Here is a 23,614-nt window from a genome sequence, read left to right on the forward strand (position 1 = left end):
GGACAGGAACCAAAAGGAACCGGATGGGAAGGAGTGAAATATCACGGAATCGAAAACTACCCAAACCCAAAACAGATTCACGTAGCTAGTGGGAAAGGTGGAAGTGAAATAAGAAAGCAGTCAACGAGGAAAAAAATAAATAAAGAAAATAAAAAAAAAAGAGAGACAGGGCCGATGGCTATCTGGGATATGGGAAGTCGAGAGAAAGAGAGGAGGGAGGGAGCGAGTGGATAAAAGAGTGATCTGCCAGTGCTATTTTCTACTTGCCGGGTCACTATGGACTGGAAGTGGGCCAGGAACAGCATTATTTTATTTATTAGAGCATGAGAAATAGAAAAGAAAAATAAATGAAATTTAAAAATAAAAATAAAAATAAAAAATGGGTGTCTCAATGCTGTGTAAGTAATGGTGGTATCATGCCAGTCCGGGGCGGGATCAACCAGGGTGTTCAGTCCCGTAAACGCAACCAGGAAAGTTCGGGGTGGAGACGGACCTCTTTTTCCCGTGCTAGCCCCGTACAGATACAGTTCTTTTACCCAAGGGTACGGACACTGGCCTGTATCGGGTTCAGGGAACCCACATCGGTCGACGAGCCCAAACGAGAAGTGGAGCAGCACGAGTGGTGTTACGCTGAAATGCGGAGAGAGGCTGTGCTTAGAGTCATTTATGTCGGTCCTGTCGTTCTCTATTATTTCCCCGGCAGAAGGGTTGGAAGGTTCACGAGGCCCCATGTCGGGCGCCTACCCAGCTGTGATGGTCGTGTCGTCGACGCACCAGTCTCGGTCTGTTCCTCAGAGCATCCTCAAGTCGCACCTGGTCAGGCACACACCACCAAATGGGGGGAGCGGACGTGTGGCCACGAGGGCCACCGCGATTGGAGGAGGAGGATGGTGACAGCGGCAATCATTAGCAACTGTTATCAGTGGAGTCGCAACAAATGAGAGTGGGGGGGCTTTCTCTTCTTTCCACTCTTCGACTTGCCAATGACCATCCGACCGAGTTGGCCTGTTCGCACGCCCCACGGCTGTCCCGTCTTTTCGTCATTTTACTGCCAGGGCAAGAAAGCGATCTGCATGGGATCTGACTCTCGCGGTACTCGGGGATAGACGGTTTACAGACATTCGGCGATCATGGATGACGGAAACCTATCTATTCCCTATCAGGCCCGTCCTGCCTTAGGAGGCTTGCCCACGGTCGCTCATCACTTTCCCGCCATCAGCGGTGGCGAGAACCGTGCAACCAGCCTGAGATCGTGAAACAGTCGGCATCAATGATCGAATGCTGACTCGTTTCCGTTGGGTCTCTTATTCGTTACTTTCTTGGGAGGCGGAACCGCCCCTGTCAGTTTCATATGAATTCCGGCCAAAAGTACAACGGACTGTTCCTCGGTGTGATCCGCGCCGGTAGTCATAACCTTAGTCGCTCCTCTTTTTTGGGAGTCGAACGTCCCCCAAATTGGTTGGTGGCAATGATCAATGGTCATCGTAATTTGCCACTGCTTATGCCTCAATTTTTTTGAGGGCCTGTAAGGAGTCAAAGAAAAGAAAAGGCAGCAGCTGAAAGCGTTGTAAGCTGATCCTGTGTAATAGTCCAGGCGGCCTACTGCAGGAACACGCTGTGGAGGCCATAGCCGCGAGAACCATCGGAGACTTCTAGGGATTGGCTGCACCAGAGAACCAGGGAGGCAAGGCTCGTCTGCGACTTTCATTTGCGCCATCGACATTTCCGGGGCAGTGGTCCCGACTGTCCTCACTCTGCTTGATTGGAGCTCGGCGGACCCTCAGGCGCAGCGTGAATGACATCGTACAGCAGCCTACGTCGACGTGCAGTAGACTACCGTAGTCTACAGGAGCGCCTACAGGAGCCGGCAGTAGTCTGCCTACCTTCAACTCTTGTTTTACACTTTCGGTCTCCTCTTTTGATACATCTTATTGGCCACGCTGCGGCAGCCATGTCGCGAAGTGATGTGCTTTGATTGCATACGGGGGTGTGATGGCCCTACCTCGTCTCACATCTCACATCTAAAGTAGATCCGGGGCAGCCACTGTGATCCATCATGACATCTTCCGATACATCGACTAAGACTGAGACACACACACACTCACTCACTCTCTCTCTCTCTCATTCTCTCCTCCACTCACAGCCACCTGCACACCGCGCGCCACGCAAGCAAGGTTTGAGGGACGCGACGATGGCCATCGGAAGACCTACAGTACACGTGCAGTGAGTGGTTGCAAAGACGTGGGAGCACGGAGCAGTCTGTAGCCCGGTCACGCAGCACGCTCGAGTCCAGAAACAGAACGCGAAGCAGAAGCCAATTCGTATCAACTAATCCATCGACTTTCATGTGGACCGAACCACACGGAGCTCGATTGGCTGCTGCTAAAGATAGCGGCCTCCACTCGTTGGCTGCCACCATTCCATTCATGGAGAAAGCGTCGGTGCGGGCGGGAAATCTGCTTGCTTCCGCTGCCAATAAGATCTATCTGCGGAAATTGAGGATTTGACCTGATCGCTCGGCAATTATACCCAACACGCTTACAGAACTGAGCTACGCTCTTTCCTCTCCCCCTCTCTCTCTCTCTCTCTTTCTCTCCACTGGCCCACTACCGGAGATCAACCTCGGGTCTCAAGTCTTCCCTCCTTGGGTTAAGTGTCTTTCCCAAGCAATTGGAAACGCATGCATGGAAGGCTGTCACTGATTCTTTCAAAATCCCGGAGGTTCACCTTGCGTCGGGCCTCCCATCCGAGTGACTTTCTATGTATACTCTGAGATACCGTAGACTCATCCAAAAAAGGCAATCTGCTCAAAAATAAGACGCCGTTTTGACTTTGCTACTATTTACAGCCGGTAAAATTATTGTTCGCCTTATGTTTCTGCTTTGTTGCCACCGTTATCGCACAGACGGATAATCCTCTGAAAGCCACGGGGCAGCCATTGGAGTCAAGTCAAACAGAGATTTTTGCCTCGGACTATTGAATTCTCTCAAGTGATAGTCATTACAGGTGCTCTGGGGGCCTATATCTGGTCCCCACGTCGAATGAGAAGCTTGCTCACCGACATGGTCCTCTTGGAGCTCACCCCCCCCCCGCCCCCCAATGATCCCGCACACGGTCCATTTTCATCCGTAACAAAAAGCTGGTCAAAAAGGTCTACACCGCAGAGCTCTGGACTTGTGGAGCCAGACTGGAGATAGCGCACCCGCGACGGCCGGGCGGCTGCTAGTCCCAAGCGGCGCGGAAGCTCCTCCAACGCAGCCGAGCCCGGTCTGGCTACAGACTGTGGACTGTGGGCTCGGCAGACCTTCATTTTCCTCGCCCAGACCACACGCCAATAGTCAAGCCCTGTGGATTGAGGAGCACCAGTGCGATTTCAAATAATGGAGACTTGGAGACCTTTCGTGGAGCGTGCACTGGAGCTTTCAATCCTCCAAGGGTCAGTCTACCTCGTCCCTCTTCCCCGACGAATCACTGCGCACGCGTGGAGCCTCGACAGCTCGTTTGGGAGGCGGCCTGCGAGAAACCGTTGGCGATCATCATGTCTGTATCCGGCTGACTGGACATTAGAGCCATGCAAGGTACTCTTGACGCCGTGGATAGATCAATTTTAGGGTTCCGGCCGTTCGAGAGCTCGAGGTGATGCGTACCACGCCGTGCTGCAAGGGTCCTGCGGATGCGTCTTCCGAATCTACCTATGCGTCCTGATGGGAAAACCCTGGACAGAAATTCAAGAAGCTTGCTCGATTCGATTGCCTCGGAGAGCTCTCGGTCGGCAACGTACATTTGACTATGACTGTACGTAGAATTTTATGGATGCCTAGCAAAAGAACCAATGTGGAGCGCCTATGGGCTCTAGGGATTTGCAACTTCATGTCACGCGCTTTTCCGGAGCTCATTTCTGAGCTTAGAAGGAGTCGAGTTCAACGGGTGGTTCGTGCTCGAATTAGTTGTCTGCTCCAGAAGGTCCTAGGCCATGGCACCACTTCTCTATAACCCATCTGTTTGCTTTAGGGGCGAATTGGGGGATACTTGACGACTGTGGAGACTGGTGGACCGGCTAAACCGGGGTATCGTGAATCATGCCATTTCTTTTTTTTTTGGTTTCTCTTTTACATTTCGATCATGGTCTCCTATCATGCCCTTATCCGTTCAATTCTTGTCTTGTCCGAATGGAGAGGTGCAAACCCGAGCGAGCGGATTTATCAGCGGCTGGACCGACGGCTATCCGCTCAAACATTGACTGGAACAGCGGGAGCCAGCAAAAGCTTGAGCAGTACATATTCGGGGGCCGGGGAGGAAACCATGATTTGCCTAGGTGTGTAGGGGAACCCCTCTTTGATTTGTGATTTATTCCGCGACCTTTTGAAACTATGAATAAAGTCGTGGCTACAGCTTAGTCCCAGAGAAGAAGCCCGGCCCGAAATGGGTTTCTCGTACTTCTGTAAATTGGCGCAGCCATTGAGTTTCTGTCAGTCCGCAGATCTCCTTTTCGGGCCTGGCACGGAAGTCTCTAGCAATTCTAGCGCTGGTCTGGAGTGTGGAGAGGGTTCAGGGAGATAGCACGACTTCCGCCACCTCTAGCTCGTTCTTCGGCGCAGTAAGTCCTTCTAGGGCGAGGCCGAATACAACACTAGACCACCGTATGGGCTAGGGTCGGGCTCTATTTTTCGAACTATGGCAGGTTTGGGTGTTTAATTTCGGTCGGCCCATTCCGCACGTTGGCAAATCTGAAACATGTCGAGTTCCCAGGGGATTGGCGTGGCGCCGACGGAACACGCGTTTTCGAGTTGGTGGTCGACGCTAGTGCACACCGGAGGCCTTGGCCGCCCCACGCTCGACAAAGCGAGACTGTCTGAATATTGTAGCGGTGTACGAGATACCACACCCGCGTAGGGTTACGGAGTACGCTATCTCGATTGCGATATTTTAGTCTTGGTGGTTGATCTGGGTCTTGTCATGGTATACTTGGTCACCCTATTTGTCGGGCTCTAGGCGAGCGTGACTACAGTAGTTTGACATGAAAATGTATATCATGTCCCCCGATGGTGTAATCAGTGGTGTTTCCCGGTGTCTCTACCTCTTTTTTTGAGAGAACACCTGTTATGTAATCTCACATGGCCACCGCATTATTCTTGTGCAGTGTGTGCTGTCAAATGAACTCAGCTTATGCGACCGGTGTTCACCGGCTTAGATTGTCTCGCATCGTGGCTCCAAGTCTCACATTGGTTCGCCCCAACGGAGAACAATCTATGTCACCTTACAACCATGGAATTGAGGAGGCTTGAGCTAGATTGTAGATTGCAACAGTCGCCCGAGACAGGGCTCACATACGACGCACTGGCGCGCCACCAACAAAGTTGACACATGTTCACTGTGGCAGGGACAGGCAAGTAGGCGGCGGGCACAGCCCGTGCCCGTGTGCCCGTGTGCCCGTGGCCGAGCTGTCTACACATGTGTCTTGCAGCGGTGTCAGGACCACCTTATGGCTCAAGCGAGAAGCGAGCGTGAAGCGAACACGAAATTGCGGGGGAGGTTTCCCACACTCGGTTAAGTCACATTCAATGGCGTTTCCATGGGACAGGCGCGTTCAGTCGGAACAGTATCATTTACCAGATTGGGGCATTCTAGCGTCACCCAGTCTCTGGTTCCCAGGTACAGATCAGTTAGTGTACAACTGTAGTACAGTAAACTGTAGTCTGGGAGACGCCCAATAAGGTGGGCGTGTCCTCAGATGATACGCACGTGCGGGACAAGACGGTCCTCGGTATCCGCAATTTTGTCTCCAGACTCCAGAAGAGGAAGAGGCGATCCAGACTTCCCAAATTTCCCGGGGACCTTGGGTGTTCCCACATCTCCCCGGCACTAGCACCTAACCGGGTATCCAGTGCCCTCTTTAGGTACTAGGTTGCCGGTAGAATATGCAGGTGTCGTGAGATAGTTGCCTCTTGTGCGGGCCGTCCTGGACAACGTGTGTATCAAACCTACACTTTGACCTCTCAATAATATAGTGCCGTAGCCTCGGTCAGGAACGTGGCGTGTATTGCTTTTTTACCACCCTGGCAAGATCTGCTGTTCATCGCTCTCCAACTCCACAAATTCCAGTCTCGGGGAAATTGATAGTCCAGGGCTGCAATTCACCCTCAGCACCGATAGCCAATGGAAGATCCTTCATGTCTTGGCCGACCCCGTACACGGCCACCGCAATCTTTAGTCTTCCATCTTCAGGCTAAAAAGGCTAGGAACAGGAACAGAGTTTTCGTCTCGTGCATCAAAAGCTTGGAAGCGCGGCCCCACCAGTTTCCACGATCGCTGGCTCACACGAATCAGCAGCTCTTTTTGGTTCTGTTGCGGATTGCGATCGCACAGCTGCTCGGCACGATCCCAGGGGCCCAAAAATGCGGAGGAGTCTCTCTTGGAGACTCAAGCTAATGAGCCTATCTGGTACCTAACCCGCCCTGGAGAATGCCTGCGTTAGGGCAAAACGGCTATTTTGCGCACCCAGTAGAAGGCTTACTTCATTCCCAGTAAGTTTCTCAATGGAGACCTCGTTTTCGCAACTTGCAGCAGTTCCTACGATCGACTCTGACTATCTAGCCCCGTAAGATGTCGCCACTAGCATCTACCCAGAGCATGGCTTCACTAAGGGCCCGCGAACCGTCCACTTTATTCCCGGGAACCACTCAGATCCGTGTCCATAGACTCAATCCAGGCACAGTACAGTACGCTATCTCACCAATTGGAATTCTTTTTTTTTCATCTCCGGTGGACTCCTAACCCGGAAGCTGAAACTGCGGTACATAGTCCGTGTTTACGCTGTGCGCATTCCACTCCCTTCCCTTGATCTTTGGTACAGTGCCCACTGCAGTCTCGCATATCCAACCATTTGTTTACCCCATCGTCGAGTTCCGCGTACCCAGCCGAAACCCTATCTCACCCCGATCGGGATCTTGGTGCTTTGGTAGAATCATTCCCGGCTTGGTGGCTTGGTGGCGTGGGATAGACTGCGTATTGCTATCTCAATAGCTCTCAACTATCTCGACGGAGTATGTCCGAGCCTAACCGTGAAGCTGATCAGGCCAAATCCGTATCAATTTGTCTCAATTGCCACTCCTCCATCTCTCAGAAAATCATCAATTGATCACCACTACAGTATCTGTCCGATTCGACTCCATTATTTGTGAATCTCCCGACAGTGGACACTCTCGATAACACTCGTTCTCGGTTGTCCCCACCACCAAAACACCTGGCGCGCTATCCCGCCTCGATTCTTGCCTCTTCTTGCTTGGGTCCAGATCGACGGCCCGTGCCTTATCTGATATTGCAATGCACACGGCTCATGACCAAGGAAGTGGGCCTTGACCTTGGGTGAGTCTCTGCACATGAGGACCCGCGGCGGACTCTCCAGATCATCCGCCTGTCGTTGTACGTAATGAAAATTATACGAGATCGCCGCTGGATACGATGAGTAGCCATCGTGCTTACTGAGGGTTTTGCGTGATCGTGGACTCGATGAGTGTTCCATTCGCTTAAATCCCTTGGCCGAGTCTGTGACTCAGCCAAGTCTGCAGAGAGGTCTTGAGTTCTACAAAGTTCTAATCTAGAGCTATTCAAAGTTAAAAATTTCTCACGCGTGGCAAGCCTGCATGAACCTTACTCTCAGGAGAACCCAGATTCTTCATGGAAGTTTCTAGCTCTGCAGTCAGCACTCTACATGAAGCCTCGTCGCGCTTACCTTTCCCTCTTAAGGCTTGAAGTCGCCACGAGCTCTACTATGTTCACACGTGCGACCGCATATTTCCATGTCACAAACATCGTGCGCTATCTCTGGCAGATCACTGGCCACCTCGTGGTATCCGGGTGGGCTGAGAGCGGGTCTACAGTGCTAAACGAGCGCGCGAGAAAACCGAGAACACCCCCCATCCACAAACTTGGGACAATTCATACAGCTAGGTACAAGCACGTGCTCTTCAAGTGACAGTCGGATTACGCGCTGCCGGGCCACCTGGCGATAAACTTGACAGCGTGTTTCGGACTCAGACCACCAGAGGCTCGTCCGTGGGTCGGATCTGGGGCATCACGCCAGTTCAGGCACCAGGCTTTTTGCCATTGGAGGTGACAAGAGGTCCTTTACTGTATACGGACAATCGCACGACCAGCGGGGTCAACACATCCACCTATCTTGGTGTTGATACCACCTTGCAACGAGGCTACGGCAACGAGTTTGTTCCTAGCGATGCCGAAGACTGTATGGTCTTCGGCCCGCGATTGATATCGGGGTCTACGAGACCCAGCCTTCGGCGAGTCGTGGAAGTATTTGTGCGGAAATCGGCACGCGTCGGAGTTGTATGCGTGATGTCTCGCGATTGAGTATAATTTTTGCACTTTAGTCGCATAATGATCATCACGTGGTATGATGTCGAACCAAAGCCAGGAACTCTACCAGGGTCCTCGCGAAGAGGTTTTTTTTTTTTTTGAGATTCTCATTGTCTATCCCGAGCTCTATGGACCGCTTACCTGGGCTTGCAGGTAAGAAAGCTAACACAGATTGCATAACTTGAGAATAGTCTCCGGGGGTCCGGAGGATCCTGGGATATCCAATATGAGATCCGACAGTCCAAGGCCGACAGTGACCGACCAAAACCAGGTAAACACACATAACAGGCCTCAGGAATGGTTACAGTAAGATCACGCTCCCATTGGGAGTCAGTCTCTTCCTATCATATAATTCCATAGTTCTCATCATCAGCCAAATATTGTGAGAAGAGGAAACTAGCGAAGCCCGTCGAAGAAAAAAATGTTCCCTGTTCGCTTACGTAATACGCGAGATATCCCCGGGGCGGAAGAACCCTGAGGGCCGAGAGCACCATAAATTCTCGCGCGCAAATTCGCCCTTCCTTCTCTTTTCTTTTCTCCTTCGTGCGGCGGCGCAACTATACATTACCCGTGTTGCCTGGACTTCTCTCTCAGTGAGGTCACCAGGTGTCAGTTGCGCCACAGACGAACGGAATTGCACGGCGATTCTTACTTTATTGGTCTTTCTGATTTTTCAAGGATGAGACCTTTTGGTTTGGGATCGAACATAATGTCTTTCACAAGACTATTCTATTAATTTTCCATTTTACAAATTCAATTGAGATATACAAAAGAAACCATTGGAAATTTCTGCAATCTTGGCCCTTCCTAATGTAGCTTGGTATAATCGCTTGTTCTCATGCGTTCATAAGTCCTATCAAAGTGTCTTGGTGGTACTTTCTACCGTGTGTTCGCCAAACCGGGACGAGGAAAAAAGGAAAATATGAATCATGCCCAGCAGCTCTCAGCAATTAGCATTTACTCGCCTGGCTCATCGCCGATCTTCTCAAGCTTCCCCATGGATCTCTTCTCGCCCGCGTCGCCCACGATGCGAATGCGATCCACGCGCAGCTTCTCGCCATCGCCATCTCCATCGACGAAGAACAGCACCAATGACGTAACATTCTGGAACTTGACAAAGCGCAATGGCACATTGGCTGTCCCTGTCTTCGCATCCCAGTCCCCTTCCTTAATCTCCACCGTCTGCACAGCCGGGATATCCTCCGCCTCGTCGAACCCAAGCACGTGCGACCGGTTGGTGAAGAGCGACACCGTCTTAGGCCGCATAGGCGTCTCATCCTCATCCTCCGCCGCGGTCGGAAGCGACGTAATTTGCAGCGAGTGCACCTTCAGCGTCGACTGGAACGGAATGTAAAGCATCAGCTGTTCGTCCGTGTCACTCTCCACCCAGTCCTTGCCGCTGCTCGTGCTCTTGCCCTTGCCTGCTAGTGCGGACGGCTTGCTGGTATCGAATAGAACCCGCGGCTCGCCTGCATCGGTGTCCCGGTTCAGCAGATCCAGGCCCTTCGGGTCGACTTGGTCGGTGACGTCCGCATATCCCTTAGCTACGGATCCGCCGATCCAACCTCCGTTCGCACCGCTTGACTCGCCGTCGCCAGTGCCGGCTCCATCGGACTTGGTTGCTTCATTGGCGAGCTTTTGAATCACTTCGTTCAGGCGGCGTGGGTCGGCGCCTGCCACGGTCTGGGTCTTGCGGCCGTTCTCGAAGACGATGAATGTCGGGTACCTGTAGTAGAAATTGATGAGTTTGGTTTGTAGAGCTCGTAGAAGGAAGGGTCTCCTACGCTCGCACACTGTACGCTTGCGCCAGCTCCTTCTGCTCGTCACCGTTGATTTTGGTGAATGTGATTTGGTTCGGGCGCGACAGCTGGCGCGCCAGCGAGTCATAGACGGGAGCGATTGCTTTGCATGGTCCGCACCAGTCGGCGTAGACTGGAGGTCAGAGAACAGGTCAGAATCCGCGTATGTGGTGGTGGAAGGTGGGGTTCATCTCCCTTCCCGGGATGGGGAACTCACAGTCGGCGACGACAACTCGCGAGGAGCTGAGAAGCGTGTTGAACTGCTCGTTCGAAGATATGTTGATGACAGACATCGTGGAGGGTTGGTGGTGGGAGAGTTGGCGGGGATCGAATGAGTGTTTGGGTGGCTCTAATATGTCATCACGCCGAGGGTCCAACTAAGCTGCAGGCACCTGGGGGGAGCTTTCCCTACTTCGGTCTATAAGGCTTGAAGGACACGAGGGTTCTCGTCAATTGATTTGATTCGCACTTTTTAAATATTTCGGATACATTCATATGCTAAAGTGATAAAGTGGTGGTCTGGATGAAACTTAAGGGTCGCCTGCTTGAAAAAAATATTACTGATCGCCAGGAACCGAGGAATATATCTGGGCTTGGCCAACATCTATGCCCAGTTAGGCATATATACCTTAGCTTCGTTTAGAGATACTTCTGGAATGTTTCAAAATCTCAACAAGCTTGAAGCTTGAATATTCATGCTTTTTCGAAACTCTTTGCATTTTGGCTCGAATTTTGACCAGCTAAACCAGGCAGGTGCCGCCCTTGTATTCTGCTCTCCAGACGATTTCTAGGCGAAGGCAGGTCAAGATTGAATGTGAGCGCCAGCTACGTAGCAAATACGTTGGAAATTTATTCCTTACAGCTTGCACAGAAATGGCGAAAAAGAAGGAGATTGTCGGCTGGAACTTGCGCTCGATTGTGATTCAACGCAACATCAGAGCAACAGGAGTAAATTTTTCAAGCTGGCTAACTCACTACTGGCTATGATTTTTTCGAGGAGAAATTGGACTAAAGCAGATCTTTCTGAGACACAGTAATCTCCTTGCCAACGCTCTAAAGAAGATACTCTAGTATAAATCAACAGAGCCACGAACCTTCCGAGCCCCCAATGCATCATCCACACCGAAGCATTTCCAACATCTCTATACCAAATTCCAACCTTCGACTAGAACAATGGATGGAGATTCTGAGCCGATAATTCTGCTCACGCGAGTTGAAACTTCAACCCAAGCATCACAATCCATCCAAGTAAAGCAAGGCCCAAGCTGAGGATCCGTGCCGCGCGACCAGATCGGAGCACCCGATACTTTGTGCTGAGCTGAGCCTGGAAGATTCTTCGGTCAGGCTTTGTTTGTTCGTTGGTAAATGAGGTAAACTTACGGCGTAAATCCAGTCATCTGCGTTATCCCAATGAGTTGAGTACCACATGGCAAAAGAGCTCCACGAATATATAAACCAATTCTTTCGAGACTTCTTGTCTATGAAATACTGCAAACACTGGTCAAAACTTTTCACAGACAAGCAAAGCAGATACAGAGGGGATTTACGCTCCCGCATGAATCGTTGAAAACAGTTTTGGCAATGGATGCGTGCAATTTCTCATCGTAGAGTCTTTCGCTATCGGCTTTGACCTCTACAAAGGATGATTGCTCTTTAATGACTGGAGTGATCACCTTTATGACCAAGTCAACATGGCTTTATTTTCGGTTTGATCAGCATTTGCTGCACGCAAGGTCAGGTATTGAAGAGCAGATCACTTACTTTTCGATGGAATAGATGGTGGATGTGTGGCCTTTCCCTGAATTGGGGCCCAAAATGTAGAAGAAATTGGGAAATCCGGACATGGCAATTGACTTGTAAGCCTCCTTATAGCCGAATTCGTTCCAATGGTCTTCAAGGGTGCGGCCATCCCGACCTGTGAGCTCGACGTCATACTGCGTCAAGGAGAAATCGGTAGCCAGCAGCTTTAATGGAAAATAATTTATTAGCGGACGGGGATCTTTCAGGCTGCAAAAGGGGACTTACAATTGCATCCGCCGAGTACTCTTGATCAGACTGTGTCACAATAGAGTGAGGTCGAACGCTCACAATCGGGTCATCTGTGAGACCTTGTCCAGTTGCAGGCACTTAATGTATTTAGAGGTGTCGAAGATCCGGCGCTATCATTACGTTGTTAATATTCAATGTAATTAAGGTGGTCTGGTCTCATCACATGAGCAGAACAGATGGACTTACTTTGCATCCAATCTCGAACTTTGGAAGAAGTGGCCAATACTTCTCTTGAACAAGGTTAGCCTTCGTGGGGCTGGTCTTATCATTCAGTCCAAACGACCTACCTGGGGCAGTTTCCTTGATGTAAGCTTCACTGCTATCGGCAGACACCGTTCGAGTCTTCATGCCCTTTAAGAGCCCTATTTCCTACTGGTATCTCTACTCACCACTGAAAGACTTGAGTGCGAGGATCATAGAGATTAACAACTCGTACGGCGAAAAGAGTAATGTCTTTATGCACTTAACTGCAGAGAATCCTCTTTCCGAGGAAAAGTCTTGCGAAATGATCAGTACTGTTTCAGGAAGAGGATGCAGAGGCACTCAAACTTGGGAGTTCATGTCTTCCGCTCCAACTGCGAAGTACTATAGATCCAGCTTCGATGAGGACATCTTTGCTTCGCCTTTCGAGCGGGTGGAGGGCTCGTTCAACCTCCGATTTGTCGACCCTCTGGACCCATCTCCAGCCAAAGGGGGGCCATTGCACAACAACATGACCCTCATCAGCACCTGTGTCAAGCCCAAAGTGACAATTCGACTCTTCTCGTGTGCTCCACCGCTTTATCCCCTATTGGCATCTTCATGGGAGGTGGCGGTTTTTTTGATCAAATGGTCTTTCATCCTCCCCATCTCCTTGATTAGGATTGTAGTGGAGGCCCTGCGCATCCGCTTCAGAGGGAATATGCCATATCTGAACAAGCCAGATGTGAAACCCAAGAGCGTTCCTCGTGACGCTTCAAGGACAGAACAGTATGTACCCCATCCCGCGTTCCTTGCTCGTGCTCACGCCCATTCTCTCCTCTGATTTCTATGATCTTCTTTATCTGACTTGTCCCTTTCCAGGACTGTAGAGCCTTTCTTTCGGCACTATCTATCTCCATCTCGTTGAGACATGCACATTTCCCCTCGAAGTAACCTACATACCTGCAAAGTCATTGCATCTTAGGCCTATCTCTATGTGTTCTCCTGTCGAGACGGTAACACGACCAAATCTGACGATCCAGCCCCTTACACCTCAGTTCTACACAAACATCTTGAAATACACAGATCCCGCATCCGGCTTTGCTGCCGAAATGGAAGACATACCACAACCCTGCGACCCGATATCGCAGCGTCTCTGGGCTTCTGACGCGGCGCCTCTGCAGAAGCTGATCGCGCATGCAAGGGCCCCCCCTGGCTTTGGAGGTATCCCGGGTCTTCCCGCCGTGGCAACGGGACAAGATCGTCAAATCCTTCATGGACACGTTTGTTGAGTCTAACTTTCCGGTCCGCGCATGCAGAAGGTATCAGGCTGCCAAGGGCGACTGCTACATGACGGAACGGTTTGCGCACGGGTCGTACAGAATAGCAGCGGTGTACGGCTTCTTCATTTCGCTGATGTGCATGTGGGCCCTTATGAGATGCTTGTGTTAGATGATGTATGGCTTTCCTACAGTCATGAGGCCTGAGTACTACCTAGTGGTCTCAAGCGTGGGCATTGAAGGGCTCATGTTGGGGAACGGGCTTTGGGGCTCGATCTATGGGTGGCCTGAAGTATAATTGTGAAATCGATCGACCCGAGAGAATGGGCTAGTGTATGAGCCGTTATGACACGAGGTGCATCATGCACCTCGCTTTCAAATGATATGCAATCGATCCCTGGGAAACCCTAGTCCGTATGTCTATATACCCTTATATTGGCTGGCCAATAGCCCGTCATATGTATCACGGTAACTGCATGTCAAATCGACGGCTGTGAGGCTAACAAGCAATGGAACTTGTGTCCACTTCTGCGCCCCACCCACCCATCCTCTCTCCTCCTCCCCGCAGAATTGGTTCGACTGCATATTGAACTGCTAATAGAGTTGGGTCATCACGGCTATTCACCGCCGTGAATGAGGACCCTTAGGGTTTATTCCCGTGTTCCCTGATAGCTATCATTGATTTGGCGTCGTTTCCGGCTCAGAGAATCGACATCTGGATGGTGATCTATATCCAACAGGCATTGAGTGGTGATGAATCTGCATTTCCCTTCTCTTATGATGTCAGGATTCCCGGTCAATGCTTGAGTCCGTTTCAACAAGGTCACGCGCAGGTGCACAAATTGCGAAATTGTCAACGCCACAACGGCCTTCACAGGAACCGGAAAATGTTTCATATAGTACTTTACGCAGTGACCTTCAAATTAACAGCCATGAACGCTATGGGCCTTTTAAGCGAAAGAACTTTTTAGCGTATTTGGTAGGTCATGGTGACAAAGGTGCTGCAAGTGGCCGAATTGAGCAACAAAAGCAATTCGGGGCGCGTGGGGCGCAATGTTCATACCATTGGAATTCTTGAAGGACTTGCATCACAGCCTCGACGCAGCCACCATGCCCTGATACGCGAGACCGATAGAGACTGCCTCGACGTCATCCATCTCGTGTTCCTTTCGAGGGATTTCTCTCGTACTGGGCATCGGCATGATTCATTCCGGCAACGGGCTTAATCGAGAACAACACCTCTGGAGCTAGGGTATTTGAGAAGCGAATGGAAACCTCTTTACGTCAATGATTTGATGAATATTGCTATCATTTCTCAATTTACCACCTTCCAATCCTATGCCCTTCACCGTGTAGATCTTAGCCCACCGGGAAAATCAGCACGTATAAGGGCCTAATCATTTGGGAATGGACTGTTAATCTGCGCGTAAAGAGTTGGGAAATGATGTCAAACTTATAACGGAAAGAAAATATGTCCAACAATCTCGGCAGCGGAACGCCCAAGGAACTATTTCAAGACCTATTGAATATTATGTGTAGGCCCGTTCGTATCATCTTGTTGATTCGGCTGTCTCGATGTGTCAAAAGTTTTATCTAGAGATTAACATGCATCGACTACCAAATTCGACACTCGACCGAAGGAAGTTTAGGAAGCTTCGGGATTCTTCAAGAGACCCAGTACGATGGTCGGCGGACTTACGCGTCTCCATGTTGGTGGGTCAATAATTGGCTGACACGAGGCTAATTAAGGGCCAGACAACGCTCTCCTTGCCCAGGATTTCAGGCAAATTTCTTGATCGCATCCATTTCCAGTCTATGTAACATGTTTCAGGGATCTCGATTCAGATGTTTTCTCAAAATTTATTAAGGTATTCAACATCACATATTGCTTAGAGTGATATTCGTGGTGATTGCAGCAATGAAAATATTGCCAGCCTCCAGATCTACGCAAGTACCAAGATGTCATCAACCGCTCTATCAGACCCCGAGAGGTATGGCTTGTTTTATTTCATAGTACTCATATAGCCTGCTATGTGGGCATACAACTAGGCCAGTGTCAAAGTCAAAAACGCTCATGACCTCAATTTACAACGAGTGTCTGGCAGGTGCAGCACAATGCAGAAGCCTCGGACAGCTCGGACATCGTTCCAAGTTGAACTTGAAAATACAGTCCTCGATGGACCACGAGCCTCAGCATGCAAGAATGTGCATACGAAGCGTTGGTATTGACACCATTGAGGTATCTCTGGGGTTCGAGCAAGAACAGCCAGTCTTCCGAGTGGAATGTCCAATTCGACCATTTTTTGACGTCGATTTAAGCCTCAATGGACAGGCGGAAGCTTCTCAGCAGTGCAAGCCCAAAGCACCCTGCACCAAGATCTGAGCAGAGTCCAATGGCAGATGAAGTCAAGGTCCAGGATAAAATCCCAGTCCCAACCCAAAACATCTCACCCATCATCCTCGACCGCGAAAAGCACTTTCAACCAAAGACTACACCCCCGACACCCCACGATGATCTCCCCATGCTCAATGTCCCTTTCCAATTCATCCTCTGTAACTAAAAACCCCCTATCGTCACCACACCGACACTCTCGGAACCAACAAACCTCCTCCCCGCCCTCATCGCACTCCAAATCCTCCAGATCAACAATCTCCAACCCAGTATGAAAGACATCCGTCTTCTCCCGTTCCGCGACCTTGGCCCGGTCCAATCTCAAAGCGCGGTCATATTCTGCGCGTGATACCGGGTCGGAGAGGGTTTTGTATGCTGTTGTGATTTCATCAATGGAGTATCGTGCATCGCCGGTTTCGTTCGATGGAGCCTGGAGGCCTTGTGCGATAGCGCTGGCTTTGTCAGGGTGGTGTCTGAGGAGGGCTTTGTGATAAGCGAGTTTGATTGTTTGTTTTGAAAGGCCAGTTGATGTGCCTGTGAATGGGACGCCGAGGATCTGGTAGAAATCTGCGCGGCTGGAGATTGATTTCGTCATTGCGGCGTGAGTTGGCATGGGCGAGGAGCCAGTCGGGGATGAGCACCCCGGATTTTCGATCCCAGGCCGCGTTAGCAAATGGGACCTTGACCGCGCAGAGCAGGATTGTGGTGCCTGAATGCGTTGATGCGGGGTTGAAGGGGTGAAGAATTGAAATGAGGGCGGGCCGCTTGGTGTTGCGCGCCACTTCGGGTGCGGAGCGCAACTTCTCGATCCTACGCAGTTTGCGTATCTACGCATCTGCGACTTGTGATCAACAACCGTTAGCAGTGTCATCTCTTCGTCGTTTACGAGAATCTGCACATCTTGCTACAGCGCGTCTTCGGAAGGTCCTAACCGCTGTCGGCCTGTTGCTGACGAATGCGCAATGCACCTTCGTCTTGAATATACGGATCAAGTCTGGAGGATCTAACAAGGTTACATTGGAACGGTCTCTAGTCTTCTATGTCTAGAACCATCGCGGATATCAAAGCTGGGACAAACAAAAAAAAGCGCAATTTATGCAGACAAGCCCCAAATGGGCAATATCACGGCCCTCACGGCAATTTACTCGGAGGTCTTGAAGACAAAACGATCCTCAGGCTTGACCTTGAAAGGAACACCGTTCTCAAGAAGCTTGACATAGACGTCAGAGAACTCCTTGAAGAAGACATCGGCGTCCTTGGCATAGCGCTCGACGTGAGACTTGAAGCCCTTGTCCTGAATCAGGGCAATGTCACTGGGCAGCATCATCAGAGTGCCGGTGGTTTTATCGGTGTACTGGGTAGGACCGTTCCACTTGCGCTTGTTCCACTTCTCCTCAACGAGCAGACGGAAGAACTCGTTGCTGAAGACGGTAGGGCTGAAGTCCCAGGGTCCCTCGAAACCGGAGCGGTCGGTGTGAGCACGGCCCAGAGCGTGAGCTCCGATCAGAGCGACCATTTCGCGGTCGTCAAAGCCCATGCGGCCGAAGACGTCGCGAATGTGACGGTGACCCTGGGCGGCATCGGGAAGACGGCCATCGGGAGTACAGGCGGCAACGTCCTTGTCCTCACGGCCGGGGCGCCAGGGAATGACGGGGCCACCGAGTTCCTGAATGGCTGCAGAACCGGCCAAAGTCCATAGGTCGGAGTAGGTGATCCAGGGGAACTTTGCCTTGACGGGCTCAAGGAAGTCACGGGCGTGCTTCAGACCGGCGTTGGCGCCGTGGTCAGACTCCGGGGCGAAACGCATGGTGGCGCCGTTGCTACCACCAGTGCCGGTCTCCTTGTCATAGGTACCACTGGCGTGCCAGGCGAGACGAACGAGAACCTGTGAGAATGAAAACCGATGTCAGTTTTTTTCTTTCCCAATTTGCAATGATGGTTCACTTACGGGACCGTAGCTGCCATCATCATAATCGGTCTCGTTGGCGAGACGAGCGGCGATCTCGTCGTACACCTTCTGGTAGTCCTGCTGGGTGGGCTCGAAGGGCTTGGTCTCGCCGTTCAGGTAGAAGTATGCACCCACACCACCGGCAAGACCGAAGGCGAGAGCCCAGATACCACCGGAGCCGGAGGACTTGCCGGAGCCAGCCTCAGAGGCATATCCGCGGCGAGCAGAGGTACGGAAGCCCTGCGCGGGGACAGCGAAGCGGGCAGAGCGCGCGGCCGGGCGAAATGAGGAGGCCGGGGTCGAGCGCAGGAAAGCGCGGGAAGCGGAGCGAGCAGCTGAAGCCATTGCGAGGGTTTGGATATAGGAGGGGAGATGACAATGAGAGAAGGAAGAAGTCGGAACTATAGCCCCTTACAAACTAAATCCTAGGGACCGCAGTCGCAGAAGCAACTGGAATTTCGGCCAATCATTAAGGCATTGCCTCGGTCTTCAAACATCCTCCGCATTCTGCTTCTCCGACTTACCATCTTCCCCCTCCTACTAGGTGGTCCAATGTCTCCGATATTCTACCACAGCGATTGACAATCATATAGCCGATTGCCCTATCCCTCGCTACAGCATAGAAAAGCTCTCCCCTTCTCCTTCGGGGCTATCAGGAGCAAATTTGCCCTTCCGCGCATCTATCGGCTCCACATGAGGCGGGTCTGTAATTATTAACAGCTTGAATACGTTTGGCCAATCTACCGCGGCTACTCCACTACCGCCGCACGGCCTCTTCCGACTGCTTACCTTATCGGCCGGTCTGGCTCTGCGATCTCACTCATCATCGAGTTCAGTGCTTATCAGTTCAGCGCCGTCTAGAATATTTTCCTCTGCATCGGTGGCTCGGACCGTAGTTGAGCTAATCAAGGGTTATCCGAGCTGATCTTATACCTAGGCCTTCGGATCTGGGTCTTTTAGATCCATCGCCCGGACTTAATTAGTAAGACATTACTTAGGAATTTATATTCGCCAGCCTTGAGGGCTAGATATCTAGATAAATCTATATGAAGAGCGCGCATCTGTGCAGTTTTTGGGAATGGCCTGTGCCCGTACTTCTGGTGTTGCTTGTTGCCCTGAAATCCCACCAGGTGTTTCGTGGATGTACTCTTCTGCATGAAATATTGATCTCGAGGGAGCGTCGATATATATCGTCATCATCCCTGCACTCATCGCACCAGTCCAATGGCCTGCTGAATTTGTCACTGCTAAAGACATCTTTAACCATTTGGTAAGATGCGTACTCAGCCATAACCATAGTTGACGGACACCGTGATTGAAACATGTTTGACGCTGAGATTTAGAATTGGTCCTACGGTCCTCAAAAGCCCAAGATTATCAGGGAATCTCAATAGCTTGGAGCACGAATCGCACTCCTGGCCGTTCTTTATCGACTGGTTTTCTTAGGTATTCAAAAGAAGGAACATTCAGCCGACTCCGACTAACATCTAAAATCATGATCCCTTCCTTACGCTGCGATGTGCGAGGCTTGGCGTAGAGAAACTGGGATGGTGTCTGTACAATCCAAAGTCAGGACATACAGGCATATGAAAGGACACAGGCCAAGTGCAAAAAGTTCAAGACTTCCACGCTGTTCAGCCTCGATGCTCGGTTGGTATGATCAACAGTGAAACGGGACAGCTCCGTCGGGTCCTTGTAAGCACGAGGTGAGATTACGGGAAGACCACACAATGCAAGTTCACACACAAATTGTAATTATTCTTTAAATAGGAATGTCCGTCGTAAAATTAGTCCTGCTGTCCGATTAGGGCGGACACCAGGGTGGAGTAGACGCGGCCCTGCTAAAAGCCGTTTGGTTTTGATCTCCCACCGAACGAACGATAAAAATCACCCATGAGACGTCGATGCCACGATGGCACCTCGCGGGTTATGTGGGTATGTATCCAAGATAACTGACTAGGAGACATTGACTTGATCCTCACATTACAGGACCAGGGCAATGTCCGATGCTAGTGAAGCACAGGAATGTCGAAGAAAGAAAGAGTTGCAAAGCGAAAAATTTCAATGAAAAAGACAGGGGCACGTGACCACACCAACAGACGACTACTCATCACGTGACCATATCCATAAAAGTTGAGATTTTCGCGATCCGGTTTTCTTTCATTACACTTATAACCGAACGCATAATCAACCTCCAAATTTCCTTTATGCCATAGGATGGCAGGTCATATTGGCGTACTAGATGAAATTGAGTGCCTAAGGCTCCTCGACGGCACAGGAGAGCTTCGGCTCTCTGCGTGCAATGGTGGATGAGACTTTGGATGCTCGGACATCCCATCTCCTTTCTACGAGGATGTGGCCGTAGACGTAAAAAGAACAAAATAAGCCCCAGTCTGCCTGGAACCCTTGCAGACTAGCCCGGAATCTATTTATGTTAGGACTTGAGTAATCCGGAAGGAAGCGCGGAGCTCCGTCATGACGCTATGTCTGTTCCCTTGATTGCTACGGCCGGTGATGGCTTCTAGGCTAAGTCTAGAAGCTCGATGGCCTGTAGAGTGAAGATAGATGTGCTATTTCCGACAGAGAACGGCCGCGTGTAGCACTTTTCCAGTGTCTACGGTGCAACCTTGAGCCTCAGGAACGAGAACTTGCCCCTCGCAGATTTCCAAATTTCCAGATTTCGGGCCGCATCTTCTTCTCCGCCTTAGTCCCTTGCCCCTTATCCTTTAACCACAATCTTTGCATTGTGTTCACTCATTTTCACAATGCCAAACGGTATTAGCAAGCGCCAGCAGTTGCGCCATGAGAAAGCCCTGGCCGAGTTGGTCCGGTCTGTTCCAGGCAATGACCGGTGCGCCGATTGCGATGCCCCGTCCCCAGGTTTGTCTTGTCCCCTCACCGTAAGGAAACCTCATTAACATCGATTACCAGGATGGGCAAGCTGGAATGTATGCTATCCCGATACATCCGAATGTTCTTATCTTGAGTACCGTACTAATTGACCCCGATAGATGGGCATCTTCCTTTGCATGCGGTGCGCCGCAATCCATCGCAAGCTGGGCACACACATTTCCAAGGTCAAATCAATGAGTATGGATACTTGGTCGGCGGAACAGGTTGATGTAAGTGGGATCTACATCCTTCCCATACATACGGCAGCTGACCACGCGACACGGCAATTAGAGTATGAAATCGCACGGCAACCTCCTCATGAACAAGATCTATAATCCCAAAAATATCAAGCCGCCTGTCCCGACCGACGTTGACGAAGCCGACTCATGCATGGAGCGTTTTATCAGACAAAAATACCAGTACCGCTCGTTGGAGAGTGGAAGACCCAAGCCTCCAAGCCGGGAAGACGAGAGTTATACCAGGAGCCGTGAGGACAGACGCGAACGCCGCCGTGAACGCGAACATGAACGCGACTCATCCCCGAGGGATCGCCTCCTCCACTCCCGCCCAAATCAGGATATGGGTCTGGGTCTGGGTCCGGCAAGTTCTTCGGGCGCGGTCTACGGTCGTCATCCTCAACCTCGAACCTCCGTCGATTTGGGACCAAGAAGTCCCCGGCTCCCGAACAGCGACCCTGGTCCCCTAATTTTCCGAGGAAGACCAGTGGTCTCGGTGCGCCGGTCGCAGATGTCACGACTGACTCATTCGAAGCGAAGATGGCCGCTCTGCGGGATATGGGCTTCAATAATGACCGACGGAACGAGATGGTGCTCCGTGGGCTCAATGAGAATCTGGATAAGTCCATTGAGACATTAGTGAGACTCGGTGAAGGTAACGGTGCTTCATCGCGGTCTAGGACGCCCGCAGCAGCAACTACCACAGCAACTACCACAGCAACTGCTGCGCGTGCGACAACCCCGAACCCATTGGCCTCTGCCAGTACGAACCCATTTGATAGGGCCGTATCGAACCCAGTCCCCCAGCCGCAGTCTGCATCTCATAACCCGTTCGATCGACCGATAGCCACGACGAACGCAGCAGCGCAACCTCTAGAGTCGTCCTTCCAGAACCTTCAGGTCTCCCAGCCGTTGTTCCCCCACTCGACTGGCGGATATCCAGCCCAAACGGGCCTGATGCCTCAGACACAATACCAGCAGCCTTACACGCCTCCTGTTACCGCGACATTCTCGCAGAATCCTTACGTATCCTCACCTCAGCCTATGGACAGTAGTCATAACCCGTTCTTCCAGACAGCACCGCAGCAGAGCGGCTTGGGTGCTCAATCTTATCCGAACCCGAGTGCGCCCCAGAACAACCCCTTTTTCAATAACGCGCAGCCTCAACAGCAGCAGCCTCAACAGCAGCAGCCTCAACAGCAGCAGCCTCAACAGCAGCAGCAGGCAACTCAACTCTCTGTGCCTCAGCTGCAGCATGCAAACACCATGCCTGCGTTCTCTTCAAGTTTGCCATTTGGAAGCTCTCCATTTGGCTCTTCCCCGTTCCAATCACAGCCTCAGCAGCAACAGTCTCAGCCTACTGGCATCAGCCAGGGATCTTATAATCCGTTCCAGCAGTCAATGGGACAGGCTTCTCAAAGTGCTGGTGGGTATCCCAACCAGTTCCAGCAGCAGCAGCAGCCGCAGCAACAATATCAACAACAATATCAGCCTCAACAACAATCGCAATTCCGACCGCAACAGCAACAATATCAGCAACAGCAGCAATTCCAACAGCCACAGCAGCTCGCTCCTCAAATTACGGGCCGAATGGATAAAAACAGCATTCTTTCTTTGTACAACCTCGCTCCATCCCAACCCACTTCAGTCCCTTCAATCCCCGAGCAATATCAAACCCAGCCAACAGGAACCAGCCCCGTTCCACCCCTGACGAATTCCTTCAACTCGACCCCTCAAACCCAACCCGGCTCAAATATCACAACCCCTCAACCAAGCAACGGCATGACCACCACAGCATCTCGCAACCCCTTCGGCGCCGCAACCGTCGGCTCAGGCCTCGCCGCCCAAGCCGGCGTCAATTACCAACAAACTCCTGGCCTAGGAATTGGCATGGGCGCCAACCCCACCCAACCTCAAGGCTCGAACATGAATATGAACATGAACACAAATATGGGAATGGGAATGGGAATAAAACCCTCCACGCAAGGGCCCCCTTCTTCAAACGCATTCCCTCGAATGCACATGAGCCAGCCAAGCGTGGACATCAACGGCCTTCAAAATGGGCGACACAGCCCTGACGCATTCGCCAGTCTGAGCGCTCGCTACGGTTGATTTGCTTTTGTCTTATGAGACCTCGACCATGACCCATGCCTTTGTGATATAGAGCTTTCGCTTTGAACTTGTTTCTTGAGCTTGAAAAGGGATGGCATTTGGTTTACTGTTATTGTTTACGAGGATATACACGGATCAATGACGGGCTTCATGTTCATCTTTCTTCGCATGTGTGCATGGCTGGGTGTACCTGTATATTTTAGCTTTCAGTTCTGACTCTCCCTTATACTTTCTTTCATTTTCATCTCCGACTTGATCTTCGCGATCTTTCTTTGCTTTTATTCTTTACTGTGTTACTGTACATGATTCTTGGTCGCCGTTTAGCGCGTCAATGGTATATTGTGCTCTCTTTG

The 23,614-nt window shown here is 51.1% G+C and overlaps 7 protein-coding genes across 7 annotated transcripts; 3 read left to right on the forward strand and 4 right to left on the reverse strand.

The window, feature by feature from the left end:
- Window positions 1–9,330: 9,330 nt before the first annotated feature.
- Window positions 9,331–10,465, reverse strand: N7477_001891 (thioredoxin-like protein 1; the record flags this gene model as incomplete). The annotated part of the gene is made up of 3 exons (XM_056963554.1): window positions 9,331–10,099; window positions 10,158–10,305; window positions 10,390–10,465. The coding sequence occupies 3 exons, from the start codon at window positions 10,463–10,465 to the stop codon at window positions 9,331–9,333; spliced, it is 993 nt and encodes a 330-aa protein (XP_056826473.1).
- Window positions 10,466–11,376: 911 nt separating this feature from the next.
- On the reverse strand, window positions 11,377–12,569 carry N7477_001892 (uncharacterized protein; the record flags this gene model as incomplete). The annotated part of the gene is made up of 7 exons (XM_056963555.1): window positions 11,377–11,496; window positions 11,553–11,660; window positions 11,720–11,867; window positions 11,934–12,136; window positions 12,198–12,227; window positions 12,408–12,451; window positions 12,509–12,569. The coding sequence occupies 7 exons, from the start codon at window positions 12,567–12,569 to the stop codon at window positions 11,377–11,379; spliced, it is 714 nt and encodes a 237-aa protein (XP_056826474.1).
- N7477_001893 (uncharacterized protein) lies at window positions 12,568–13,693 on the forward strand (the record flags this gene model as incomplete). The annotated part of the gene is made up of 2 exons (XM_056963556.1): window positions 12,568–13,190; window positions 13,294–13,693. 2 exons carry the CDS (start codon window positions 12,568–12,570, stop codon window positions 13,691–13,693), a joined length of 1,023 nt encoding a protein of 340 aa, XP_056826475.1.
- Window positions 13,694–13,714: 21 nt separating this feature from the next.
- Window positions 13,715–13,979, forward strand: N7477_001894 (uncharacterized protein; the record flags this gene model as incomplete). The annotated part of the gene is made up of 2 exons (XM_056963557.1): window positions 13,715–13,793; window positions 13,876–13,979. 2 exons carry the CDS (start codon window positions 13,715–13,717, stop codon window positions 13,977–13,979), a joined length of 183 nt encoding a protein of 60 aa, XP_056826476.1.
- A 2,149-nt stretch (window positions 13,980–16,128) lies between these two features.
- N7477_001895 (diphthamide biosynthesis protein 4) lies at window positions 16,129–16,668 on the reverse strand (the record flags this gene model as incomplete). The annotated part of the gene is made up of 1 exon (XM_056963558.1): window positions 16,129–16,668. One exon carries the CDS (start codon window positions 16,666–16,668, stop codon window positions 16,129–16,131), a length of 540 nt encoding a protein of 179 aa, XP_056826477.1.
- A 546-nt stretch (window positions 16,669–17,214) lies between these two features.
- N7477_001896 (peroxidase) lies at window positions 17,215–18,366 on the reverse strand (the record flags this gene model as incomplete). The annotated part of the gene is made up of 2 exons (XM_056963559.1): window positions 17,215–17,958; window positions 18,022–18,366. The coding sequence occupies 2 exons, from the start codon at window positions 18,364–18,366 to the stop codon at window positions 17,215–17,217; spliced, it is 1,089 nt and encodes a 362-aa protein (XP_056826478.1).
- Window positions 18,367–20,786: 2,420 nt separating this feature from the next.
- On the forward strand, window positions 20,787–23,261 carry N7477_001897 (uncharacterized protein; the record flags this gene model as incomplete). Its single annotated transcript, XM_056963560.1, has 6 exons — window positions 20,787–20,901; window positions 20,953–20,969; window positions 21,033–21,143; window positions 21,205–21,400; window positions 21,490–22,575; window positions 22,798–23,261. 6 exons carry the CDS (start codon window positions 20,787–20,789, stop codon window positions 23,259–23,261), a joined length of 1,989 nt encoding a protein of 662 aa, XP_056826479.1.
- Window positions 23,262–23,614: the final 353 nt, after the last annotated feature.

The sequence above is a fragment of the Penicillium maclennaniae genome, assembly GCF_028827695.1.
Source record: "Penicillium maclennaniae strain IBT 15551 chromosome Unknown utg000002l:1.0-2354659.0:1.0-2356205.0, whole genome shotgun sequence".
Classification (NCBI taxonomy): Eukaryota; Fungi; Ascomycota; class Eurotiomycetes; order Eurotiales; family Aspergillaceae; genus Penicillium; species Penicillium maclennaniae.